Source organism: Drosophila kikkawai, chromosome 2L (assembly GCF_030179895.1).
Source record: "Drosophila kikkawai strain 14028-0561.14 chromosome 2L, DkikHiC1v2, whole genome shotgun sequence".
NCBI classification, from domain to species: Eukaryota; Metazoa; Arthropoda; class Insecta; order Diptera; family Drosophilidae; genus Drosophila; species Drosophila kikkawai.
This window is the reverse complement of record NC_091728.1, coordinates 4,311,101-4,333,422: the sequence shown is the minus strand read 5'-3', so window position 1 is coordinate 4,333,422 and position 22,322 is coordinate 4,311,101. Positions and strand designations below refer to the sequence as shown.

General features: G+C 42.2%; 3 protein-coding genes across 5 annotated transcripts in view; 2 read left to right on the top strand and 1 right to left on the bottom strand.

The window, feature by feature from the left end:
• Positions 1-22,322, top strand: part of stol (voltage-dependent calcium channel subunit stolid) — a 42,123-nt gene extending 19,801 nt beyond the window's left edge. For 2 of the 3 annotated variants that reach the window (XM_017168482.3, XM_070283422.1), the window contains exons 4-16: positions 2,538-2,648; positions 13,825-14,298; positions 14,365-14,646; positions 14,713-15,420; positions 15,555-15,768; positions 15,833-16,038; positions 16,121-16,350; positions 16,934-17,038; positions 17,095-17,356; positions 17,414-17,893; positions 17,960-18,118; positions 18,178-18,334; positions 18,401-22,322. In XM_017168482.3, coding sequence (XP_017023971.1) covers positions 2,538-2,648; positions 13,825-14,298; positions 14,365-14,646; positions 14,713-15,420; positions 15,555-15,768; positions 15,833-16,038; positions 16,121-16,350; positions 16,934-17,038; positions 17,095-17,356; positions 17,414-17,893; positions 17,960-18,118; positions 18,178-18,334; positions 18,401-18,594 — 3,582 coding nt within the window. In that variant the 3' untranslated portion in view covers positions 18,595-22,322. Of the gene's footprint in view, positions 1-2,537; positions 2,649-13,824; positions 14,299-14,364; positions 14,647-14,712; positions 15,421-15,554; positions 15,769-15,832; positions 16,039-16,120; positions 16,351-16,718; positions 16,752-16,933; positions 17,039-17,094; positions 17,357-17,413; positions 17,894-17,959; positions 18,119-18,177; positions 18,335-18,400 lie in introns of all 3 variants that reach the window. The other variant, XM_017168481.3, reaches the window with a different exon arrangement.
• On the bottom strand, positions 3,809-5,373 carry LOC138927931 (phenoloxidase-activating factor 2-like). The gene is made up of 2 exons (XM_070283424.1): positions 5,155-5,373; positions 3,809-5,060 (listed from the first exon to the last, which is right to left on the bottom strand). The coding sequence occupies exons 1-2, from the start codon at positions 5,368-5,370 to the stop codon at positions 3,885-3,887; spliced, it is 1,392 nt and encodes a 463-aa protein (XP_070139525.1). The 5' UTR covers positions 5,371-5,373; the 3' UTR covers positions 3,809-3,884.
• LOC108075880 (uncharacterized) lies at positions 8,207-8,521 on the top strand. The gene has a single exon (XM_017168485.3). The coding sequence runs from the start codon at positions 8,262-8,264 to the stop codon at positions 8,448-8,450; it is 189 nt and encodes a 62-aa protein (XP_017023974.1). The 5' UTR covers positions 8,207-8,261; the 3' UTR covers positions 8,451-8,521.

The window sequence follows — 22,322 nt, the reverse complement described above, 5'->3', positions numbered from 1 at the left end:
TGGATTTCCAGATGCTATAAATCATTTTTAGAAGGCAAACTTTGGCGGAACGAGCGCCTGGGAGGGGATGAGGTGCCTGGAAATTGGCTCAATTTAAAAGTTGTGAAAGCGTTAAATGTTTTATTGCTTCAACTGCTACGCTCGTTTCAATAAGACATTCTTTACAAGTATTTCTCAATCGAAAGATAAGATAAGAAAGATATGTCTTATAGTAGCCTTAAATACAGATATAAAGTTGAGCTGTATTTTATATATTAATGCCAGAGTCTCTAAGAATTAATTCGTACCAAAGCAAAGATATTTTAGGTAATAAATTTATTAAAATTAAGTTATTAAATTATTTATAAAATCAATAATAAATTAATTTGGCTTACAAATAGAAGTTTTATAAATTTGCTTAAACTTTCAAACTGACTTAAAATTTTTTCCAGAAAAATTTGCTTGTAAAAGTAATGACTTCTATATTAAGCTAGATAACTTTTCCTAGTCAATGTCGATCTCCCAGTTCCCCTTTGGCTAATAGCTGTCTAATGGCGGCGTATTAACCCTCAAATGCCGATGTGCAGCAGACATAACTTGGGCGTTCGAAATCCTCGTGTAGAATTTATAATGCTCAATGGCATTACAAGCAGGACAGAGATGGGCAGAGCGGGCGGCTTGGAGCTCCCTTGTGCCAGTAATACTTTCTTTTTTTTTTAGCCTGTGTGGGTGACATTTTCTTTAGCCAACTAATGAATGCCTCAAAGAGTTTCCCCTTGCAGTTTTAGTTCTGCGGTCGCACACACCAGCACACAAATGGTACATGGTTAGGTTTTGGCTCCAGCCACAAATATTTGCAGCGTGTGTGTGTGTGTGGGTGTGTCTGCAGACACGTACGTGCACTGTAAAAAATATAGAGTAGTAATGTTGTTAAAAAGAAGAAAGTTTTCAACTTAATAAATGTGAAAAGTAAGCACTCGGTATTATTATTGGGGTATTACAATACTGCATCTACTTTTCTGTCTGGTTCATATAGAACAGATAAATATTAATATTTAATACGTAATATGCATCATGTAAATGAATAAATAATTAAATTTTTTAAATTTGAAAAAACTAACTTTCTTATCATGTCTTTTTTTTTGTCAGTGAAAGTATGTATTCGCTGCCGAGCTTATTCTTCTATGCCCAAGCAGTTTCTCGACTGCTGCTGCTGCTGCTGCTGCTGCTGCTGCTGCTGGCACTGAATCAGTTAAGAAAAGTTTTCTAATTAATTCGCTGGAGACATGTACAGGGATGCACACACACACACACACACACACACACACCCACTGGCACTCCTCCTTCGCTTTCCCTTACTATCTCTCTCCATTGCCCTTTCTCGCCAGGATGCAACGAGACGCGAATGGGCAAAAATATATAATTTAAGTGACAGTTTGTTTGAAAAGTGACAATTGGAAATGGCCACGCCTACCCACGTATAACTCCATTTCTAAATTGCTAATTTTCGGCACTTAAATGCATGGAAAAGTCATAAAATGCATTTGCTTCCGGGCGACATTCTATTGCCGCTTTTCCGCTCTTCCGTTCGGTTGCCAGTGCTACTTTTTCGATTATGATTATGGGAATTCATCAGGGAAAAGAGAAAAGAAAACTCATCAGAATTTCCCATTAAACCAAATGACAACACGTTCAATGGAAAAATCATTATAATGGCGCAAGGCATCTGCTCGTAGTATGTGGAAAATCAGAGCAGGCATCCCGAAGCCATTAACTTGGCCACTAAATGCGTGTGTCTTTGCTCCAATCTCAAACTAGAATGTGTGTGTGTGTGTGCTATAAATGTATGTATGTCCCTAAGGATAAATGCAATGAAATGTAAAATTTAAATAGACTCGCCATCGTTTCTTTATGCCTTTAAACAAAATATAAACAGCTAAAAAATAGCTCTGATAATTGAATTATTTTGAGGTATAACGCTCTCCCTATCTGGGGAAATACATTTATTCTTCATAAATTAATAGATTTTCTTGGAAGTGTCAAAAAAATATTAATGTTTTTGGAACATAAATCAATGAAAATAATCAGCTGACAGCCATTTGCCACGTCTTTCCTAAGAAATATTTTGATTTATTTCATAAATAATTTCTTTATTACTTCGACTTTTGTGAATCAAAGCCACTCTGTTTTTCACAAGTCCCTGCTTATATTTCTGGTTCTCTTAAAACACTTTAATACCAGCCACAAACCGCGGACTCAGCCAATGAATACCTTATAAAATTAATAAGATACATTAAAATACATTTAATATCAATTTGAGAGTAGCCTGTAGCCATGCGAACTGCCTTCTGCTCCTGCTCCTGCTCCTATCTATGCCGAGCCGAGAATCATTTCAGGAGTACATCAGAGTTTTATGTTTGGCAATGAGAAAGCGGAAAAGTTTTACGACCCTTTAACCCTTTTTGTGTACTGAAACCGGCGCCCATCGGTTTTATAGTTTATAGCTGTAAAATGTACTGAGAATTGTGTATCTGATGGCTTTGGTTTTTCATTTGCAGCGCTTCAAGGACAACGACATCGAAGTGAAACGCAAGGACGGCATTATCCTGCTTCGTGAATTGGCCGCCGAGGTGAAGAACTTTATGGATTTCAAGCGCAATGCTGTCATGGTAAGTGACTACCCGCGCCCAGCTTCAAACTTACACATCCATAATCTACCCATATTACACTGGGAAAAATGAAGCTGAATTTGTTTTAAAATTTACTGACACCGGGTTAAACTTTGAAGAAATTTTATGATGAGAAAGAAACAAAATAAATTTTTTTAAAATCCAATGACAATGCTTCTGCTTAGGTCTCCAGGAAAAATCAAGTATACGCCCAGTTCAACACAATCTTGATTTGTTTTTTTTTTTCTAAATGTACGAGAGCAGCATCTCCAGAGCTGCCCGATCCCCCGAGCTATCAACAATTGACAAGTGGCTCAATCGCTCAAAGCTCACGGGGAAAGCGGCGGTGGAAAACTCTCAAATTTGAGGACGGCACTAAAAACACAACAAAACAATAACAAGCGGACAGGACACCGTCTCCAGTGGGAAACTGGCGTAAAGTGGAAAACAATAAATTGCCGGGGGCCCAGTGGCTAGCGGAAAGGGAATAGGGACAGGGAATGGTGGTGATGGTGGTGGCGCAGGTCGGCGACAAATTGAAATTAAAGTGCGCCCCGCCACAAGCACAAGTTTTTGATGGCGCCCGCAGCTGCTGCGAGTGCGTGCCCGCCGATGTCACGGGCCCAAGAGCTCAGGTCCTGGCCCAGTCCCGCCCCCTTCTGCGGTCCTTGCGGTCTGTCTCTCTTGCTCTGCGTCTCCCTGTGTGGCTCTCCAGTGCGGCCCGCGAATCAATGGAGTTCTCCCACTGTCTGGATAATTTGCTGGGTTCCGCCAGAGGCTAATGATGCGCAGTGTATTACCGAAAGGGCAAAAAAATAGGCTGGGTTAGGGAGATTGTTCCCATTCTTAGCCATTAGCGTACTAATAAGCGTATTAATTTCAAGGCAATTAAAGAATTCTGTCTGTATATATATATGTATGTACATATATTTATAATCTCAGGGCTTATCTCAATTCACGGAACTTTGGCATATTTTTTTTATTTTGTTTATTTGCCGACAACAGCAATTGCAGTGCCAATCTTCACTTCAAGGAGAACAATTTTAAATATAATTTTATTAAGGGAAATAAAGGCCAGATTTTGAAAGCAAGTTTCCCGTCTGATTTTCAAAATGTAAACTAGGGGATAACTAGGAGTTCTCAAAATTTTCAAAAATCACTTTGTATATTGGAAGTAAAGGAAAATAATCTTTTATTTTATTAAGCACACGCTTATTACAATGCAAATATATTGGCTTATTTACTTCTTGTTACTACCATGGTAATAGGCTTATTGTCAACCTTTCCTTGCGCAGGAATTTTAAAGATTTCAGAGAAGTCAATTTCATCGGGATTTCTTGTAGTTGTACGCGTAGTTGGTCTACGCGTAGTTGATCTACGCGTAGTTGATCTACGCGTAGTTGATCTACGCGTAGTTGATCTACGCGTGGTTGTTGTTTCGACGCCCTCATCACCATCTTCGCCTTCAAACACCACCTTACTTCCATAGAAATCCGTTGGTTTAATGTCAAAGGGATTGCTTATTATGGGTTTTTTTACGGTTGTGGTTGGGTCAACCTCATCGCCATCTTCTTCAAATTCTTCTGCTATCTGCTCGTCAATCCAATTGCGAAACTTTGCCACATCGGTATACACGGCCGGTGTGTTCGCCTGTCCGCAGCCAATGCCCCAGTTTACGATGCCAGCCTGTTCAAACCGATCGGGATCGTCCTCGAGCTGACATGCGAGCGGGGAGCCACCGTCACCGAAGCATGCGTCCTTGCCCTCCTCGCCGCCAGCACACAGCCAGCTGTCATGGAGCTTGAAGGTAGGGCCTTTATGGATCGTCAACTGCCTCTCGCAAGTCCGGGAGCTCACAACTGGCAAATCCACCTTCTTCAAAATGGTCATAAAGCTGTTTTGCTCAACGGCATCCTTGCCCCAGCCGCTGACGATACACCGTCTTCCGTCGAACCTTTGGGTGCTCGACGGCAGGCAAATAGGGCCGATGTGGCGAGATCGCACAAATGGCTTTGTGAGGAACAAAAGGGCAATATTGTTGGTTCCAGTTCGTCTATCGAACGAGGGATAACGCACGATCTTGCGGACTCCTACTTCCACATAGGGGAACACCTCAGTTCTGGTCTTAAAGTCCCATTCGCCTGCCCGCACAATGATTTCATCGCTGCGATAATCTTTGGTAGTGTGGTGAGCGGTGAGCACCACATTTAAGGCGATCAAGGAGCCGCCGCCCAAATAGTTATTAAGCTTGTCCCTAATGACCACCATCCAGGGGAGCTCGTTCTCCTGGGCAAAGCCGTCAGCCGACTTTAGGGTAAAGCTTATGCCCTTTTTGTTAACTCGGCCGCATTCTGTTTGCTCGGTTGCTTCAATGGGGTTCATCCATGGCAAGTTCTGTGTGTTTGGGTCCACCTACAATTGCATGTTATTACTATCAAAATACATTTGAGGAAAAATATGAGCCAAAATTCCAATATTGGACACTTCTGCCGTCTTAGCTACTTACTATTTTGTCAACTGGGCAGCACTTTTCCGTGGAGGTGCATCCCTGGTTGCCAGACTGCATAAGTCGGAGATCAACTTCGTCGCCAAAATCGTTAAAACCCACGTCACACAGGTGATGCTTAACACACTTTGACCTCCGATAACGGTCGCACCACTTAGCCTGGACACAGGAAAGCGCCAGGCACAGGAGCGTAACTATTGCCGTCAGACGAGCCATACTTCTCGCTGTTAATAATCCAACTGAAGTCTGTACAGAATTCCATCGACATTATATAGGGCAGATTGATCTCTTCTCTGGGGCCAAGATGCGATAAGACAAGTATTTTTATTCAGTTGTTTGCCGATTTCCGTGGAATCATTAATATGTATGTAGTATGTTTATGCGCAAAATTGTTTCGACTGCGGAATGTACTTAAAGAAAATACTTATTAAAGTTCATTTTGTTAGGAAACGAAATTAAAAGATTTTGTTCTTTGTATGTACAAAATACCTACAAAACACATACACACTGAGCTAAAAATTGAACAAAATTAAATGTTAAATATAAATTTCAATTTCTTTGAATAAAATAATGAAGCCACTTATCAGTTCGATTGCCAAAGCAGCTCCCTTCCTTTTCCCACTTTCTCGCCTAATATGTATTCTCTTTATTATTCTTGACTTTAATGAGGTTTCAATGATTATATAAAAACCCAATACTAATTCATAAATATATTTTACTAAATTCGACATCTCTTTGCTGACCTTTCCCAGAATTTCAATTTTTGTTCAGCTAAAATACATCTGAATATATTTATTTAAATTTGAAAACATTTTCATTTTCGACAGCTTGATAAAGTTTTGATTAATTTAATTATACATAAATGAACTCGGAATCTCCCTCAGCACACCTTTGGCCTTTTTGTGTGATAAGGCCAATACTTGGTTTCTACAATTTTTAACATTTTCAGACTCTGTCCAAAAATACGAACTTAATTAGCCATGGAACTTGGCTGTCCCACATACAATCTTTAAAATGGATTTACCAAGTCAAGAGCTCATCCCACTGTGCTTGTCTATAAATGCCAATAGCTCTTTTGAAGCACTGAAACGATTTACTGTATTTCAAGCGAAACATTTTGATTGATTGTTTGGGAAAAGTGTCTCCTTAGACTGCCTTCCTGCTGCTCCTCCTGCTACTCCTCCTCCAGCGTCATTCGTCTTCGATGTCAGGCCATTCATCTGCTAGAAAGTTTTCTCTCTGGGCCCCTAATGGCAAATTGTTTTATATGCCCTACTGCATCAACTCCTCGCATCCATTTAATTTAATTATGAAATTATTTACAACTCGCCACACGTACGGTGTACAGTCATCGTTGGTAAGCCCGGCTTAACAATTAAATGTTATAATCATCGCAGGGGCACCGACTTTCTGTGTATCCCCATGGCTCGACGGACCCACGGACCGACGTCCAAGTGCGTGGGTATACATAAATAATTTTTTATGATTTCGGGAAAATATCGATTAAATTTGTTTTGTGTGCGCATAAATATATATGTATGTACATATATGTATTTTTTTTTTTTTTTTGGAGTCGGCCTCTTTGGTTTCTTGCGGACACGCACACATCAGCCTACGCATCGTTTCAGATTACGCAGATGCTGTCGCCTCGCCACTCCCTCCCCAATGGCTTCCGCTGGCCGGAAGTTCGGGTCCTAACGCAAAACGCATAGGAAGCACCATTAATTAAAAATCAACCTACATGGACACCAACCACAGACGTGGCAACATCAGAAACAGTCCGAAAGCGACGCGAAATGCGCCACAAGCAGAGGATATAGGGAGTCGAAATCTTGGTACCTCTTATGTGACCCTATAAAGTGTATACATATATATATATGTATATTGTTCACCAGCAGTAACAGCCGAGTCGATCTAGCAATGACTGTCTGTCATTACTGTGTATTTATATTATATTTAAAATGTTATATTATTATTATTAGATAGAACAAGAAAGAAAGCTAACTTTGGCCAGCCAAAGTTTGTATACCCTTGCAGGTAACAATTAAAAGATAGCATAACTAAGCCAAAAATGCATTAATTTCGATTCGGAAAGCAGTTTTGATTTAGTTTTTAATAATTTAAAAAAACTGCATACCAAATTTAAAATTTTAAGAAATCAAAATTTTTGGCCATTTTTGCAAATTTTAATGATGTAACCCCTTATCAAATTTCGCAAAAATGACAAAAAAATCGATTTCTTCCGGACATGTCTAGAAAGATTCCCCTGTTGATGCTGATCAAGAATATATATGGTTTATGGGGTCGGAAATGATTCCTTGACTTAGAAAAAATCGAAATACGAATACGAAGGAGGATCCCATTATATTTAAGATTATAAATCTTTATTGGTAGCAGTCCTACTTTACTAAGCTCGCAGACCTACTTTACTTAATGCTTCTCCGAAAGCTAAATTTATACAACTGAATTTTTGATTAAAGCAAATTTTAAAGGTAGCGAATCAAAGCCGATTTGTTTTGCAAAATGATTTATTTTTTGAGTGTTTTGTGTTTAAAATTTGAGGAATATCTATCAAAAACTTGCCAAGAAAAAGATTTCCCAGTAAGTTTCAATTACCGTAACAATTTTCATTAGATACTGGGCGATGCCCAGTTTGTAATTGCCATATGAAAGATACAGGTTTTATGGGGCGCCTAGACTTAAGACGCCTGACCAGCTCTGGCCGGCAGAGGCGTCACCGGAGAGGGTTTTGTCTGTGTGCTGCTTGAGGCTACCGTTCTTCTGTGGGCGATACTGAGAATACCTCACTCGACTTGGTAATGGCAAACACAAGTCCAGTCGTCATTCAATTGGCTTTGGAAATTCCTCCGGCGAGCAACGAGTTTTGCACGGGAAGAGCTCAGCGATTCCAGCACTTGTTGACCTGTTCTCCGCCTGGTAATTGCCGCACTCACTCTAGTAGCTGCGCAGTACGCTCGCGTCTCTCGAGTGCGGCCCTGGATTGTGGGAATCTCCCGAATCGATTACGCCGGCATATAATCTCGGCCAGCAGTCAACCCAAACGGGCAGTTTCACTCCGCTGATTGCAACGAACGGCTCGCTTGGAAATGGATTCGCACACCTTCGTCCTATTGCTGCTCATTGGGTGCCTCTGCCTGATGGCAGGATCCTGGGTGGCAGCTGCTCCCGCCTGCAGCGGTGGCTTCTATTCGAGGAACGGCAACCTGGTCATCGATATAAATAATTTACAATCTCACCTGAACTGTGTTGAGAATCAGCATCAGAGGCGGGGATAGCACTTGCCGATTGAACTAGAAATGTGTCATTATTAAGGGCACTGTGAATAAAATACTTTAAACAAACCCAATGTCGCACTAATCGTAATTTGTGAAGCTAAAATATTTGTTATTAAACCGCTGCACATGCAGGCAAAGTGGTCAACGCACATTTCATTGATCCACGGCTATGGTACAAACAACATTGCGTATACGTTATATTTATAGCTCGCGCATGTTAGCAACTAAACTCGTTTCCCACTCAATCTGTTGTGTATCTACTAACAACAATATATAATATATATATTGTTTGCTTATCTGCGCCATAATTATAATTAGTTCATCGACTTGAAATCAAAAACAACAAAAGTGCTTATACAATACCATAAAATAAGGTGATCTATAGACTGTTTCAATATTATATTACATATTCTAGGAAACTTAACTTTTTTATGATAATAAAATTGTAATAAAATATATATTTCTGCGTTATCAACTTATGAATAATCAGTTTTTGTAAAATTATTTGTGAACTCGAATGTTTGACCCTAATTATCATTAATGAGCTTCGACATCAGTCGGACCGCTGTATAGGCCTATGTGTTATATTAATTTATTTATTTAGAATTAATTCTTAATTTGCTATCAATGTAATTTGTAGGTATTTTTAGAATGTAAAATATTGATTTTTTTTTTTTTTTTTTTTTTTTTTTCGCATAATATTTATTGGTTTTAAAAGCTTTGCTGCATTAAGCTTAATATCTACTATTAAATCATTGGTCCAATAATATGTAGCAGAGGAAACAAAATATTGATACCTTATTCAATTAGCTAGCCAAGCTTAAAATGACTTTCTTTGAGCAATTTCAAGCTTACCGGAGTTAATCGAACTGCATCTGGAGGGAAAGGGCAGGAACTAAGAGCTCCGGCACTTGCCGCCCGTCTGCCGTCGACAATTTGCGTTCATGTCGAACATGGAAAATAATGAAAACCAACTCGTGCGCGGCCAGGCGAGCACCTGCTAGCCCCCCATACCGCCTGCTCCGCCACAAGCACTGCCCTGGTGGCATCGCACCCACTCTCGCCCCGTTCCTCGCATCATTCGCTCGGGCACCTGCAGTTGCCTTTTGTTTGGTGCGGCATTAAAATGCTAATTGCCTGTAAACATAAAGGCAACTGCAGATGCCACACACACACACACAAGGATACAGATGAATACACACTCAGTCACGGCCACATGCAGGCTCGCATGCATCTCATTTTCCACTTTGTTCGGTGGCGTATGCGTAATAATTTGTATTCCTCCCCTTTGGGGCAGGAGGGGGCTGCAACGCTGAGTGCTGGCAACGTGTGTGGCAATCGCCGCTGCTAATTCGATTTCTATCAACGCCTGTCAATGCCGCTTTAACTGAACTGTTGCCAGTGCAGTGGCAACTTGCCACCTACGCCGCCTCTCTGCCCACTAATCGCTGTGTCCTGACTCTCTTGTGTCCTGTCGCTGACAGCATTTATTTGCATTCGTTTCCCAGTTAAAATTGACTTTAAAATTGCATTTAATGGCGGAAAAAAGGGCCACTGCCACGCCCCTTCTGCCCTAGCAGCCATACATTTTCCGCAGTGTCTCTGCCCGGCGAGAAGGCACTCCATGCCACTCTTTACCCTGCCTTCCTGTTCACTGTTGACTTCTTTGCTATAATGCCACTTGCACTTTGACGTTGACATTGTGCAAGCGAGATGGCAAAAGCAGTTAGAGCGAGACGGGAAAATAGATGGCCAAGAAGATGGCTGTGTGTGTGTGTGAGTGTGCATATCGAGTGTATTGGAAAGCTGTTCGGGTGTTTTAAATAGAAACATGCAACAACGAGGCAAGTAAATGTCTTCACACTAAAAGCATTTGCCTTCCACTAAAAAAAGGGCCAAGAAATGAAAGGCCAATCTTCAGAACCTTCGCAGCATAAACATTTCATGACAGTTGCTACTTTAACATTGTAATTGCACTTGTGAAGAAAAAGTTGCCAGTTCATATTTATGAAATGTATTACTATGATCTCTGGAATTGTTCCCTCATAATACATGATTTGCTGATTAAGCTAATTTAACCCAAAAAAATCTCAAGACGTTTTAGACTCAGCTTATAGTCAAACCAATTTATAATTTAATATCTTAAAGGTTTTAAGTATTTTTTAAAGTAATTTTTCATCATAAACGATGCACTCATCTTTGTGTATGTGGCTTTAAGTTATGAGCTTCTTTTACTTGCCTATGCCAAACCGAAACCACACAGCTTAGCAGGATACATACGTGCTCAAGTCATTGCCGCCCCGGAAGAAAAGAAGCAACCACAATGCAAAGTTGCACTTTGGCCCGGGAAAAAAGCGTTTATAATCCCCAAAGAAGACCGCATCAGATGCGACTGTGACTGTAACTGTAACTGTGACTGTGGCGCGGCAGCTCAGTCAGCCAGTCACACTTGTGGCTGAAAATACCCAACAGATTTGGACGGAGAGAGAGAGACAGGTGCTGGAGGGGCAGGTGACAGCCACTCGATGTCAGTCTCCCTGGTTGCTGGCACTAATCAGGGGTTGGCACGAGTAGAATTCCTGCATTTAAGACCCATCCCTGGCGAGGCATCGTCAAATATTTAGTTGAATCCATATTAAAACGTAATATAAATTTCTCTTTTGGCTGAAAAACTTATTGCCTCAACATTTGGCACGTCCATTCAGACGGCAAATATATTGAGCGACCAAAAAAATGTGCGCAAAAGGAGGAAGAAGCCAAGGCTAAAGCTGAGCAAAGAAAGGTCTCAGGGCGGACAGAAATCGTAGCTTAAACACACATCTTGCATTATCCAGCGAAGTCAGCGAAGGACCGGGAGGGAGTGCGGGGAGAGTGGGGAGTGCAAGGAGTGTAGTCACTCGGCTGGCTCTGGCTTTTCACTTGGCAAATGGTCAACGCGGGTTCGTTTTCCCCAGCATACTTTCAGGCTGTTGCTCCAGCCAACGCCCAACGTGCTGCTGCTTCTGCTTCTGCTGCTGCTGCTGCTGCCTCCTTGCGAACAAATTGCGTGCAAGTAGCTGCATTTTGCTAATTCCGGCAGAGCCCAGACACTGCTCCGTTGACATTCGAGCAGGTCTCCTCAGCCGCAGTCTCAGTCGCAGTCTCGGTCTCGATCTGAAACCCACCTCTCCAGAGTCCGGGACCCACTCCTTGCCAGCATTGTCATTGTTGGCTTTTGAATGTTAAGATGTCGACAGCTGCACGGACGAGCGACAGGGAAGCCAGCTGGTGTCAAATGAGAATTGTGTGCGAGAGGGCATTGCTCAGGGTCTGTTCCAAGCCCCGGAGACCCCCCATCCACGCCCAATGTCACCCGGCGCCACCCTGCTTGATCCACGCAACCCTTTCTGACTCGAAGCCACCCCATTTTGGCGCCCTTCCTGTGCACTTCGCTTCTGTGTGGGGCTGCCTCGACCTTTCCATAAGTGCATAATATTGTAAAAAAGAAAATGTGCAACAAATATTTCATAATACACGGCCATGTTTTGTCTGTCGCCCTTTTTATTTCCCATCTCGAGCCGTGTTAGACAAAGCGACTACGAATGTTGGAAATTATTTACATGGGACATAGCTAGACTTGGAAAACAACAAGGGGGTCTAAGTGACAGACAGCCAGCCACTCTCATAAAATAATTGATGAATCAATTTGGGATGAGAAACTTTTCAATAAAGTTGGCTTTCCTCTGGGAATGTTCAACTTAGGAAATCATTAAAAGTCACTCTAATATGGAGTAGTATTATAATATTGATTACATTTTCTAAAGACTCTCAAATGTAAAAGCTTCTACCCTGCACATTCACAAATGATTAAATCTTCTAATCTACTTTTAAATTGAAACTTTACTCTGGTAAAAACTCCTCCCAAACCCCTAATTTTCCTTCTCCCACGGACACCTACGGGAGCAGCCAAATTGAATAACTAGTTTGCAGCAACTTTAACTACTTGTACCTGCCCTCGGGCCATGGCAACGGAGTTACGGTTGCTGCTGCTAACCAAGGACTCGAAATCCGATTGGAACTTCTCCCGCACAAGGAAGTTCCCACCCACCCCAGGACTCACTCACTTACCCGGACTACCGGCGTGCTCCTTTCTCTATTGACTCACTTTTGGCAGTGTTTATTATTTAATGCCTTAACTAGCTTGCCACTCAACACCTTTTCGGCCAAACTTTAAGACTCCTTAACTAATTCGAGCGCTCGAAAAATGTGCAAATAACTTTGGATAGCAGGGGGGATTGGAGTGGGAGTCGTCCCCACCTGGAAATAAGTTTTCAGGGGCTCCCCTCTGCCTTCGCTCGCTCCCATTTGTCTGAGTCGCTGACACATTCCCGTGGCGCCAGCGCCAACGGCAGCCAATTTACATTGAAATCTTCTTCGGGCTTGGACCCCAGAGACTCCAGCATTTTTATTCCGTCTTCCAGCCTGTCTTTCCCACTCCCCATGCCCCATTGTGCCAAAGTAGTTGAACTATTTCAATGCACCCACATGCAGTTCTTGCTCGTTGGCCACTGCAGCATCTTTAGGTGGAAGAGGCGACCGGAGGGGAGGAGCCCCACCCTTCGGTGTCTGTGTCTGTAACTGCAGGTGTTTGTCCTCCTTCGGAGCAAGTATCTGCCCCCTTTGGGTCTAATTTCGCTGCAGCTAAAGTTCTTGTTTGCGTCTTATGAAAATGCATACTGTGGGGACCGCCGGGCTAAACTTGTGAGAATAATTTGTGCGCCAAGTTGCAAAATCCCGCACAGCATCCCAGTGATTTGTTGGATCTTGGGTCTTAAATTGAAAAGCCATTGGTATTGAACAGAAAATATAATATATTCTATGAGATTCATTACGAAAATATATTTGCATTAAATATTTAAGAGTACAAAACTATTTGAAAATGCAAACAGTAAATGTTAAACTCAGTTTCTATAAGTTTTTGAAAACATATTTCACAGCTCAAAGGGCTAAACATCTTCATTTTGAATTGATATTGTGGAAACAAACTCTAAACATGCTTCTGGGGGGTGAATAATGTACGTGTTAGCATACTTTTAAGCTGCTCTTCGAGCACTGTGCACAGATACATCCGCACACTTACTACACACTCACTCACAGTGTACACACTGTACACAACCAAGCCGAACTAAAAGTTGGCCAAAAGAAAGCAAAGCAAACTCCATTGCTTTGTGCAATTTAAGTCTCCGCCAAGAGAATAAATTGCATAAAGCGTGGAAAGTTTTCCAACTTTTCCGACCCACGCCCAATCTTATATCCGCCGGAGAGGAGAAATGGGAAATATTTAAGCAGATTGATGTGCAACAACTCTCTCTCTCTTCCTTTTACTCTTTTCCAGCGCCTGATGGACTCTGCCGAGCAGGCGGCACTCTCGGAGCTGGAGGGCCAGGGACAGGCCGAGTCGCCGGCGGGCGGACAGCAGCACTACGACGCCCGGCGGATCAACGAGTACAATGCCGATGGCAAGCTGGCGGACGGAGCACGTCACATGGACATCCGGTTCATGCGGCGCTTCGAGCGTCTGCCGGTCAATCTCAGTCTAAGCTCGATTCTGGTGCCGCACGGCGTCGACTTGGACGAGGCGGACGTCAAGTCGGCGCTGCAGTGGAGCGCCCACTTGGACCCGCTCTTCCAGAACAACTTAGAGCAAGATCCGGCCCTGTCCTGGCAATACTTCGGCTCTTCCGCGGGCTTCCTGCGCCGCTTTCCGGGCACTGCCTGGCCCCCAGAGGGCTCCAAGGGCAGCAAGCTCATCCACGACTTTCGCACGCACAACTGGTTCGTGCAGGCCGCCTCCTCGCCCAAGGACATTGTGAGTATCTCCCATAGAAAATAAATATAAATCATTTAAAATAAATAAAATAAATCCAACTCGTAGATGATTCTCTTGGACTCCTCTTCGAGCATGTCGGAAAAATCGTTTGACTTGGGCATGGCCACCGCCTTCAACATACTGGACACACTGGGTGAGGACGATTTCGTGAACCTCATCACCTTCTCGGAGGCGGTAAAGACGCCAGTGCCGTGTTTCAAGGATCGCATGGTTCGAGCCACGCCGGATAATATCCAAGAAATCAAGTCGGCCGTTAAGGCCATAAAGCTGCAGGATACGGCCAACTTTACTGCCGGCTTGGAGTACGCCTTTAGCTTGCTGCACAAGGTAAGGAGTACCCGGTGAGACATGGCAACAGGAGAAGTAACCCAAAATTTCCACCTGTTTTTTTAGTACAACCAATCTGGAGCCGGAAGCCAGTGCAACCAGGCCATCATGCTGATCACGGAGAGCACTTCGGAGTCGCACAAGGACGTGATCAAGCAGTACAACTGGCCGCACATGCCTGTGAGGATCTTCACGTACCTAATTGGCAGCGACTCCGGCAGCCGGAGCAACCTGCATGACATGGCCTGCTCGAACAAAGGCTTCTTCGTCCAGATCAACGACTATGAGGAGGCACGCCGCAAGGTGATCGACTACGCCTTGGTGATGGCCCGGCCCATGATCATGTACCAGGCGGACCACCCGGTCCACTGGAGTCCCGTGTTCGTGGCCGGCAAGTCGGGCGGTTTGGGACGCGATTCGGAGTACCAGCGACGCCTTGTGACGACAGTTTCAACTCCGGTCTTCGATAGACGAAACCATTCGGTGCGCGTCGCCAATCTGCTGGGCGTGGTGGGCACCGATGTGCCCATCGAGGAGATCCGCAAGGTGATCCCCCAGCACAAACTGGGTCCGAATGGCTATTCGTTCATCGTCGATAACAACGGGCGGGCGCTCTACCATCCGGACCTGCGGCCCCTCAGCGATGCCAACCAGTATATCGATCAGCTGAAGCCCAAGTATGCCTCCGTCGACATCACGGAGTTGGAACTGCCGGAGACGGAGATTGGCAACAATAACGAGATAATAGAGATGAACAAGAATCTGCTCAATGAGGTGGGTTGATGATGTCCTAGAATACTTGCTTGTGACTTTCGAAATCTACTTGAAAAAATGATTTAAGTTTAATCTATATTTGAATTTAGATTTTATACTATATTAGATCTTGTAATAACTTTCCTTAATCCTAGATGCGCGGCGACATGATCAAGCCCAAGGAGGGCGAAACCGAGTTCACCGTGCTGAACCACTACGACGAGTCCAAGCGAGTGTCCACCCGGACGCATCGTTACTTCTACGGTCCCATCGAGGACACTCCCTTTACGCTGGCTATTGTGCTCCCGGAGAAATACGGTAGCCACGAGTTTGTCTCCCAGCAGGAGATCCGGCATTCGCGTAACAATGGTGAGTTCTCCCGCTGAGATTTAAAATCCTGCAAATGTCCAATCTAATTATATTTCCATTTCAGTTACCGAATACTTCAAGGGAGACAACTGGCGCGTACATCCAGATTGGGTGTACTGCGAGTACAATAGCGTAAGCGATCTGGAGAAGGAGAGGGAGAGCTCTGGCGAGTACTCCTCGCGGGATCAGGAGCCCAGCTTTGGGTCACCGGAGGAGCAGGTATTGCACTTTCTGGCTCGCGCCGGACGCCCCGGTTGGAAGTGGATGTCGGTAAGCAGTCGAATTCTGGAAGAACGGGTCAGTGCACCCATCCAAGCACAGTGCTAATCCTGGAAATTCCTCCTCGCTTCAGGTTCGACCCAAGTCGCCGCAGCCACATCACAATATGCACAGTGGCTCCAACGGCAATGCGCCCGGATCGAGCCACTTTGGGTCGCAGCACCTGAACTCTCAGGGATCTCGCAAGGCTGAGCCCTACTATTGCGATCGAACCCTCATCCAGAGCTTGGTGCGCGACGCCATGGTCACCGATGGTCTCGACAGGAACACGACAGGCACCTCCAGCGGCAAGGAGGACAAGCAGTAAGTTAGCCCTGCGTTTGCCAGTTACGAGCATTATGAATATTATTTTTTTTCTTTGGTTAAAGGCACCAATTAATATGTATTATTTTGTTTTTAAGTATTTATAATTTATCACCATATCAGTTGTTGTTGCATTTATTCACCTGCTTCTGAACTTTTCGTTTATAAACTTTACTAAAGCACAAAAACCGTTTTCTCTCCGCACATATTTTCCTCACTCTATTTCTTTGATGGCCAACAATTCTCTCTTCTTTTGCTAATACTTCTCACATGAATAATATGAAAATTCTCCCTCACCGCAAATAATTCTTGAATGTTAATTTTCTGACAACTGAAATGCACAATTTTATAATGAATAATTTCTATAGTCCCATCGCCACATTAATGGCAATACTAAAGAGGTAAATCGATGAGTAATTTGAATGGAGTTGGAGTAGCTTTGAACCATTGCCACTGCCTTAGAGGACCAGCCCACGGATTAGGCTTGAAGGAACATCCCGTAGACCTACTTAACGCTGGCCCTTAATTGTTAAAACCAAATCAATTCCGTGAAATCTAATTTGGATTTTCTTTGTTTTCTTAGGCAAGGCTATCAGAAGTTTGTGGTTGCCACCTCATTCGTGGCCACGAGGTCGGGTCTTTTGCGCTGGATTGACCACATCAAGCGACCCGAGGACACCCCCGAACCGTGAGATTTAATTTAACCTTTTGCATTTCCACTCATAAAACTAGTTACCCTTACAGACACTTTAGCGAGGACAACGTGAGGGCCATGGACACATCCTGGTACAAGCGCGCCATAGACCAGCACTCGGTGGAGCCGGATAGCTTCGTGTACAGCGTGCCCTTTGGCTCGGGCTATGCCATCAAGTCCAATGCCACCTTGGTGACAGCCTCGCATGCCATCTTTGTGGAGCATCGCGGCCACAAGGCACCGGCGGGGGTCGTGGGCCTTCAGTTCCAGCACGATTCCCTGGCCAAGCACTTCATAAACATCACCTCTGCCGTGAGTCGTTACGCCTTCTCATAATAACTAAGCTAAAACCCAAGCATTTTCTTACAGTGCACTGGAATGACGGGCTGCAAGAGAACCTGCGCCTCGGACAACCTGGACTGCTATGTGCTGGATAACAGCGGCTTTGTAATCATATCCGAGGAGATGGAGCACACGGGCAAGTTCTTTGGTCAGATCGATGGCACCATTATGGACTCCCTGGTGCAGGATCGCATCTACAAGCGGGTGACAGTCAACGATTATCAGGGTGTCTGCTCGGATGCAGACAATCCGTATACGGCTGCCGGTGGCATCTTGAAACCGAATCGTCTGGGCTCTTGGTTCTTCAGCCACCTTGTGGCCCTGAGTGCCACCTGGCTGTCCCTCATGCCGGCCTCGCTGCGTGCCTGGCCACAGGACGAGTATACCTACGACAACGAGGACGTTGTTTTTGTGGACAACAACTACTCGGATGAATACGAGTTTGGAAATGAATACAATATGCCGGTGGATCAGGAAATGGATGAGTTCTTCACCACCGCCGATGTGGTAAGAATAAAATAGAATACAAATTTATATTTAGTGAAATTAATTATTTGGTGGTACTTTTTATAGGAATATACAACGCCGCCGCCTGTCAGGCAGCATAAACCCCATGCCGGACCCCGTTTTACGCCGGATCCGCAGAACGCAAGGCGCTGCGATCTGGCCACGGATCTCTACATGTTGCAGCCCGAAAGGCTCAACCAGGGTGGCCAGAATAATCCGCTCAAGGTGGGTGACATTATGAAAAGTATTTTGTTTTTCCTGCTGTAATACATATCCTCTTTCAGGGCAAGCTGACCAATTGCCATGCTTCCGGCTGCGAACGCCCATTCAGCGTTCAAAAGATTCCGCACAGCAATCTCATTCTGCTTGTGGTGGACACCCTGTGTCCGTGTGGCTCCAAGCAGCTGGATATTGAGCCGCTGGAGGACTCGGGCGTGATTGGTGGGTATTTGGCAAGGTTTTCTCTCTGGAATGGTATGTTAAATTCCCATAAATTTGGTTTAACAGGAGCCTGCAGTACGAGACGACAAAGCCAGGAGCAGGAGTCCCGGCGACGACCTAGAAAGTGCATAAACTACCATCCGGAGGAGATCGAAATACAGCAGTGCGGCCGTGGCAGCCCCCTGCTGCACATGTCCGGTTCGGTGATCGTGGCCCATCTCCTGATGGTGACCGTGACCTTTGTGCTGGCCAATGCGTGATACGAGCACTAAGTATGCTCTGAGAACTAGGGTTTTTTTGTGTTTCTCGAAGCGGAGGCGGCACTAGAGGGTAGAAAAATCACTCTTGATCCGGGAAAACACGCAGTTTGAGTTCGTTGATTTGAAAAAGCCGAAGTAGGAACTATTAGCAGTCCCTCAACCACCACTTTAGTCGAGGGACAAAGGTAATAATCAAATGTTTATTAGACGGATTGCAGCCGCAAGCAGCGTTACTCAAATAATAATTACTAACGAGTTTATATCCAATATGTTTGTAGACAATAATTTGCAGGAGATGTTTTAGGCAAAACGATAGCTAAAGGTAACTTCCTTATCTATATGTGCAATAACTTGAATACTTTAACTTGAACGGTTTAGTCACATAATTCTTATGGTACTTTATAGAGCGAGCTTTGTTTATCCGTTACCAAAGTCACTGATTTAATTGAGACAAGCATAGAAAAAAAAAAACGTAAAATATGAGTGCAAAAAACCCAATACGAACGAGAAATAGCCATCAGTCGATCAGATTGTGTATATAGCATCAAGAAAGTATTCAAAATGAACAAAATTCCTACCGATAACTAATTCGTTTCTTTCCTCTTTTCTAACGTACAACACGAGTAATAACTAGATTGAGTTACTTTTAAACTCAACTGCGTACGCACAAATATAAAGTATTATATCTATTTTACAACCAAACTAAATCGAATTCACTGAACAAACGGAAGACTTGAATTACCCGACAGCAATGTAAAGAACAAAGGTACACAAAACCAAGTTATAGACAGTTAATATCGTACATACATCCGCTGATATATGCATATGGTTGACATCCAATTTTGAACAGAAACCATGAAAAGATGGCAAATATTTTAATTGTTTTGCAGAGAAGGAAAGAAAGCAAAAAAAATTAAAAGAAAAACAAAAATAATAATAATTTATTTTGTATACATTTTTATACAAACCTCATGCATATGTATAATAAAAAAGAAATGAGGAAAAGAAAAGCAAATCGAATAACTGAGCTACTCCTACATTCTGATTTACCTTTCAAGTTGTAATTCAATTTCTGTTCTGTTACGTTTCTACTATTTAGAAATTAACATATCGATCGGAGTTTAGAAATATCCATTCTATTCTTTTCTAAACGAACATACAAAACTATTTAAAGAAATAAAATAGAAACACCTACATAATCACCTACACACATCTACACTCACTCACGGACACTCTACACACTCGAAACCCACAAATCACACAAACAATATATAAAGAAAGAATATTTTCTGTGTCTTAAACTTGTATAAAAAATGTCTTCCATTAAAAATACTTAACGAAAAACGAAAAGAAATCCATACTAAGTAACAAAATTTATAAATCAATAACTACTAATTAACTTAAATTATAAAATACGATTATGTAAGGAAGTATATATATAAAAGGAAACATTTAACTCGAACGTCATTAACCAGGCATTAGCAATTTCAAAGGTCACCGCCTCGACGGCTATAAGCTGTCGAGGATCGAGGGTCGACGAAGGAAACCAAAAAGCATTCATACACCCATAGAAACCTAGATAATATTGTTAGTTAGGGCTGGGTGTTTCGCAAGATGGAGACGCAGGCAATGGGCAGATAGATCCATACAAGCATTAGAAGAAATATTAGCAGAATACTTGATATAAATATGTAATAAACCCTATTTATAATACACCAGTCGAAACCAGTAATCAATTGTAAGTCGTATCTCGTAAGCGCTGTTTGTTAAACGATGACAATGCCGACGATAATGATCATGTTGCAGTGCGTGAGAGCAGTGTGTTAGTGCTGAGCGGGACACCAGTGCGTATGCTTGATATGCGAACCGGAACCGCAACCGGAATGCTTGCGTGCGTGTGTGTGTTTGGTGCATGTGTGTGGCTGGGGGACATTGACTGACTTTAAGCGGCGAGAGTGGTGAGAATGTAAGAGAGAGCTTGTGCTGAGGCAGTTGAAAGTTGAAGGACACGGAATACCTGGTAGGCCAGAAAGGGCATAACACAATATAACAACCCCCCTCCCCCCATCATTACCCTCTATCCCTCTCTCTCTCTCACTCACTCTATTCATCGGTCGCATTCTCACTCACTCCTGCGCTCTCAAGGATCCACTGTAAAATTGCATATAGATTGCATCTCCTTCGCATAACTTCAACTCGAAAATAATAAACATATTTATGTATTCAACTTTTTGCAAAAACAACAAATTCCATATCAAAATAACAAGTTAAAGGACACTCTTTACAGATGTATTAATAATATAATATAAACGTTCTGAAACATTTTCTATGTTTGTTTATTTTTATAATGAAATCGAATGTTTGTATGTGTAGTCCATAATTTTCTAAAGACATATGAATACCTATATTGAAAAACAAAAGAGAAAAGGAAAAACGAAAAAGAAAAAGAAAACGAGAACGAAAAACGATTGTAACGTTTATTGGTCTTAATGGAATGGAAAAACAAAAGAAAAACAATTAAAACTACCATTATTAACTTACCAATTAAATCAAATTTTTGACAATGCGATTTTTGCTTTTTGGAAATCGTGCTTTTTGCTAAAACAAAACCACAAGAATGAAACGAAAATGAACTATTATTATAATACTAAACACACACTTTTGCTCTCTATAAACCCTATATACAAGCATCTTTCTATACGGAACATTTATGAAAAGCAATCCGAAGCGAAATAAAAAGCACACAATTGCATAGAATATGTAATTGGGCGAATTCTTTAAGAACTCTCTCTCCTCAGACACAAAGAAAAAGTAATACTTCCTTATTTGCCGCTCCTAATTTGATTAATAGTTTTTGTTTTTAATTGCCGCATTCTGGACACAAATTGAGACCAAAGCTCAGCAAAATGGAACGACAACTACGCATACAACTTTCATGTAAAATTAGAAACCAGTTACTGACTAAAATCGTTATTTGGAACTCAAGGCATTCTATCGAGTAATATTCAACGTAAATAAATTCTGTTATTGTTGTCCAAGGCATTGAAATAAATGAAAAATAAAAAAACTAAGCTAAACACAAGCAACTTTTAAGTTGTGAGAGAAATTGTTGTTTCATTAAATTTGTCATTATGAGATTTGAAAATATAAATGTTTATCGCAAAAGCAAAGCAGTATGAAATACAAATAAATGTGTACACAAGTGTAATTCATATATATCTGTATATTCCAGTGACCCACAAAAACGGCTTAAAAATAAATATCGAAATTGTTCGACAAAGCTTCAAATTTGGATAAATACAAAATTAACACACACCTTTTGTTATGCAACACACCTACGACTACACACACACACACATATACATACATATAGACCTGCAAGTCTACAAAGAATTTCACCTAATAGATTAAAGTAAATGAAAACTTTTAAGAATTAGTAAAAGTAAAGGAAAATATTTGCAAAAAAACCTAACTGTTAAGATAAAATGAAAAAAAAAATAAGCGCATACTTACATAAATTAATATAAACTTGCTCATTATTCTAATTAAAAACCGGAAATTATAAGTAAATGGTAATACATAAATAAAATAATTAAACCAAGTTAAGATTAATTCAACATGAAACAGGAAGATGAACAACTAAAAATATTATAAATACATAATACGACCGAAGGAACAGAAAAAAGCGAAAAGACAAAAAAAGAATAAAGAAATAAATGACAAAAGGT

What these genes read in the sequence shown, in the direction of transcription:
- LOC138927931 (XM_070283424.1), bottom strand. Translation starts at nt 5,370, where the DNA reads ATGGCTCGTCTGACGGCAATAGTTACGCTCCTGTGCCTGGCGCTTTCC. An exon ending in GCTGCCCAGTTGACAAAATA is followed by an intron (nt 5,061 to 5,154) that starts GTAAGTAGCTAA and finishes ATGCAATTGTAG; the next exon opens with GTGGACCCAAACACACAGAA.
- LOC108075880 (XM_017168485.3), top strand. Translation starts at nt 8,262, where the DNA reads ATGGATTCGCACACCTTCGTCCTATTGCTGCTCATTGGGTGCCTCTGC.